Source organism: Babylonia areolata, chromosome 12, assembly GCF_041734735.1.
Source record: "Babylonia areolata isolate BAREFJ2019XMU chromosome 12, ASM4173473v1, whole genome shotgun sequence".
NCBI lineage: Eukaryota > Metazoa > Mollusca > Gastropoda > Neogastropoda > Buccinidae > Babylonia > Babylonia areolata.
This window is the reverse complement of record NC_134887.1, coordinates 29,490,881-29,495,369: the sequence shown is the minus strand read 5'-3', so window position 1 is coordinate 29,495,369 and position 4,489 is coordinate 29,490,881. Positions and strand designations below refer to the sequence as shown.

The 4,489-nt window shown below is 41.7% G+C and overlaps 1 protein-coding gene across 3 annotated transcripts in view; it reads left to right on the top strand.

Annotated features, from left to right (window-relative positions):
• LOC143288139 (leucine-rich repeat-containing protein 43-like) overlaps positions 1-1,466 on the top strand; it is a 55,695-nt gene extending 54,229 nt beyond the window's left edge. For all 3 annotated transcript variants that reach the window (XM_076596433.1, XM_076596432.1, XM_076596431.1), the window contains one exon: positions 1,179-1,466. In XM_076596433.1, coding sequence (XP_076452548.1) covers positions 1,179-1,378 — 200 coding nt within the window. In that variant the 3' untranslated portion in view covers positions 1,379-1,466. The remainder of the gene's footprint in view (positions 1-1,178) is intronic.
• The last annotated feature ends 3,023 nt before the right edge of the window (positions 1,467-4,489 follow it).

The window sequence follows — 4,489 nt, the reverse complement described above, 5'->3', positions numbered from 1 at the left end:
CTCTCAAACGATAGACAAGATTGCACCGGCTCTTAGTACTGCAGCCTTGGGGGGCTAGTTGGCCTTTGGGAACCATCCTAACGCCTTCTGTCCTAAAGATGTCTTGGTCGACAGAATGGGAATGTTAACTGTTGCGCAAGGCGTTCTCCACTCTCATCAAATTCCAGTCCGGGTGGTCAGGAAATTAGCTGCCTCCTCTGCTGTCCTGGTTGTCATGGTTGAACACAACAGACCACCATACATGCACAGAACACTTTATCATCTCAGAGGAAATTTATTTGTGCTGATGTCAAAACACTTAAACCATAATGATGATGATAATGGATATTTATTTTGCACATTATCCAGAAATCTGCTCTAGGTGCTTTACAAAACACTTTTGTTTACATAACATATTACATCAAAGTTTTGTGTACACACACCAGAATGTGACTAACTGTCTAAACACACACACACGCACACACACACACATTTCTTAGATACGTGTATCTTATTTCATGATTTGCGAAACCATCTAATTACAAATGTACAGCAGTATGATCATCAGTCAAATGTGATCACTAGAAAAATAAAAAAAATTATATTCTAACTGCAATGACTGTCAAAAAACATTCGCCAACTATGTATTTCATGGCATGTGTATTAGATGACCAGTTATTTCTTTGTTCCTTTTTCTTCTTTGTTGTGTCTTTTAATTCTTCGGGATTTTATGACAATAAATGAAGTCGAGTTGAGTCACACACGCACACAATGCATATATACATACATTTTAGCATAATATGTATATAGCAGCTGCCTTCCATGCATATGCACACATAGGCACACAAACACACACACAAACACACACACAATACACGATCAAACACACAAACCATGCATGAGAATCACAAGAAAGACGTAATATCTACAATAAACGGCCCGAAGGCGGCAAAGACGACAAGAAAGACGTAATAATAGTCATAGAAATGATAATATATTCCTTGTGACCCCGACACCCCACCCCAATATTCCTCACAATATTCCTTGTGACCTCAAAAATATTCCTTGTGACCCCGGTACCTATTTCTAATAAAGACATATTCTGTTCTAATAATAAACTGCTTTGTCTTTCTCTTCCCGGTTTTTTTTTTCTTTCTTTTTTTTTCTCTCTCTCTCTCTCCACAACAAACGTCCCGAAGGCGGCAAAGACGACAAGAAAGACGCCAAGGGGAAGAAGGGAGGGCACCAGCCAGCGCAGCCCGAGGACAGCGACGAGACTCCGCCCCCTCCCCTGCCCCTGGAGGTGCAGGTCGGGGTGCATCTGCACCACTGGACCACGGCCATGGACTCCGTGAAGGAGGTGGAGGAGGAGGAGAAGGCAGTGCCCTCCGAACACTGAGTGAATCCAACTCACCGCACACCGTCAGACAGAGAGGGAGAGAGAGAACAAAAAAAAAAAAAAAAAAAAAAACCAACACAATACTGAATCAGTCAAACCTCCCACACCAACGGGATTCAAGATTCCAGATGGTTTATTCATGTATAGGCTTAGGCCCGTTATGAAGGGGAATGTGAACATTATTTTACAAACAATACATCATGACACTGTGAGCATCAATAAACACAGTCAAACAAAAAATATACCAGCATTACAGTTCAACACCAACCGGAGAGAGAGAGAGAGAGAGAGAAACAAACAAACAAACAACAACAAAAAAACCAACCAGCCATGGACTCTGTGAAGGAGGAGAAAGTACCGGTACCCTCGGAACACTTGAAGCGATCAAACCCACACCCACACACCAACACAGAGAGAGAGAGAAAAACAAACAAACAAACAAACAAAAAACAAAAAACCCACTCCAGAAAACCACATGCTCCACTTTACTAGTTTTTTTTTTCCCTCCTTTTTTTTTTTTTAATCACCCCTCTCTCTACCCACCCCCCAACCCCCCCACTCCCTTTTTTGTGTGTCAACAACAGGAAAGAAAAAAAAACGACAACAAAACAACAACAACAACAACAAAAAACATGCACACACACTGAACATCCCAGAAAACCACATGTTCTCCTCCAGTCCCCCCCCCCCCCCCCCCCCCCCTTTTTTTAACTCCCCTCTCTCTCTCTCTTTCCTCACCTCCCTCCTCACCCCCCACACCCCCTTTTTTTGTTTGTTTTTGTTTTGTCAACACCAACAGGAAAAATAAACAAACAAACAAAAAAACACCACCGCCACCACCAACAACAACAACACACCCACACCCACACACACACACACACACGCACACACACTAAACATCCCGGAAAACCACATGATCCCCTCCAGTTTCTTCCCCTTTTTATTTATCACCCATCACTCTCACCCTCCCCCCCCCCCACCCCACCCCTTTTACCCCCTCTTCACCCTTTTTAAATTAATAAAAAAAATTAAAAAAAAAATGTTTTATATTGTGTTGTTCGTGTAAATGAAGTTTCAGTTTCAAGTTCTGGTTCGAAAGAGGCAACGACAAAAAAAAAAAAAAAATGAATAAGATATAAAAAAAAAAAATTTAAAAAAAATTAAAAAAAGAATAAAAATAATGATAAAAAGCCAACGCTTGGGAACTGATTCTGATATGCTACACCAGATCTGCTTTACAAAAAAAAGAAGGGAGGGTGGGGGGGAGGGGGAATGAAACAAATGAATGAAGGGTAAACAAGAAGAAAAGAAAAAAAGAGAGGATTGTTTTGTTTTGATAGAAGTACGATCAAGGTGTTTTGGTGTGTTTTTTTTTCTCCCTTAAAAAGAAGTGAAACGAGTACTTTTTCTCATGTATTTGTTCTTCAAATTTAAAGAAGTATACTGAATCCAGATCAAGCAGCAAATTGCCCGTGTATGTGTGTGTGTGTGTGTGTGTGTGAGAGAGAGAGAGAGAGAGAGAGCATGTTTACATATTTGCATCAATAAAGAAAACTTTTATGAGTGACAGTTTCCTTTTTTTTGTTTCATAATTCAGTCTATATCCAGCCCCGCTAGAAATGAAAACTACATGAAACTGATTACACATGATCCTGTCACAGAGGACAGTGATTACACATGATCCTGTCACAGAGGACAGTGATTACACATGATCCTGTCACAGAGGACAGTGATTACACTTGATCCTGTCGCAGTGATTACACATGATCCTGTCACAGAGGACAGTGATTACACTTGATCCTGTCACAGAGGACAGTGATTACACTTGATCCTGTCACAGAGGACAGTGATTACACATGATCCTGTCACAGAGGACAGTGATTACACATGATCCTGTCACAGAGGACAGTGATTACACATGATCCTGTCACAGAGGACAGTGATTACACTTGATCCTGTCACAGAGGACAGTGATTACACTTGATCCTGTCACAGAGGACAGTGATTACACATGATCCTGTCACAGAGGGCAGTGATTACACTTGATCCTGTCACAGAGGACAGTGATTACACATGATCCTGTCACAGAGGACAGTGATTACACTTGATCCTGTCACAGAGGACAGTGATTACACATGATCCTGTCACAGAGGACAGTGATTACACATGATCCTGTCACAGAGGACAGTGATTACACTTGATCCTGTCACAGAGGACAGTGATTACACTTGATCCTGTCACAGAGGACAGTGATTACACTTGATCCTGTCACAGAGGACAGTGATTACACATGATCCTGTCACAGAGGACAGTGATTACACTTGATCCTGTCACAGAGGACAATGATTACACATGATCCTGTCACAGAGGACAGTGATTACACATGATCCTGTCACAGAGGACAGTGATTACACTTGATCCTGTCACAGAGGACAGTGATTACACATGATCCTGATCCTGTCACAGAGGACAGTGATTACACATGATCCTGTCACAGAGGACAGTGATTACACATGATCCTGTCACAGAGGACAGTGATTACACATGATCCTGTCACAGAGGACAGTGATTACACATGATCCTGATCCTGTCACAGAGGACAGTGATTACACATGATCCTGTCACAGAGGACAGTGATTACACATGATCCTGATCCTGTCACAGAGGACAGTGATTACACATGATCCTGTCACAGAGGACAGTGATTACACATGATCCTGTCACAGAGGACAGTGATTACACATGATCCTGTCACAGAGGACAGTGATTACACATGATCCTGTCACAGAGGACAGTGATTACACTTGATCCTATCACAGAGGACAGTGATTACACATGATCCTGTCACAGAGGACAGTGATTACACATGATCCTGTCGCAGTGATTACACATGATCCTGTCACAGAGGACAGTGATTACACATGATCCTGTCACAGAGGACAGTGATTACACATGATCCTATTACAGAGGACAGTGATTACACATGGAAAATAACTGAACTGTTAAAAGCATGGGCGTCAGTTTCTGATTTTTATAATACTGAAGTTTGTGGCCTGGTTTTAGGGGCTGCTTTTAAGGAAATGCCTGTATGGAAATATGTATAATCTGCAT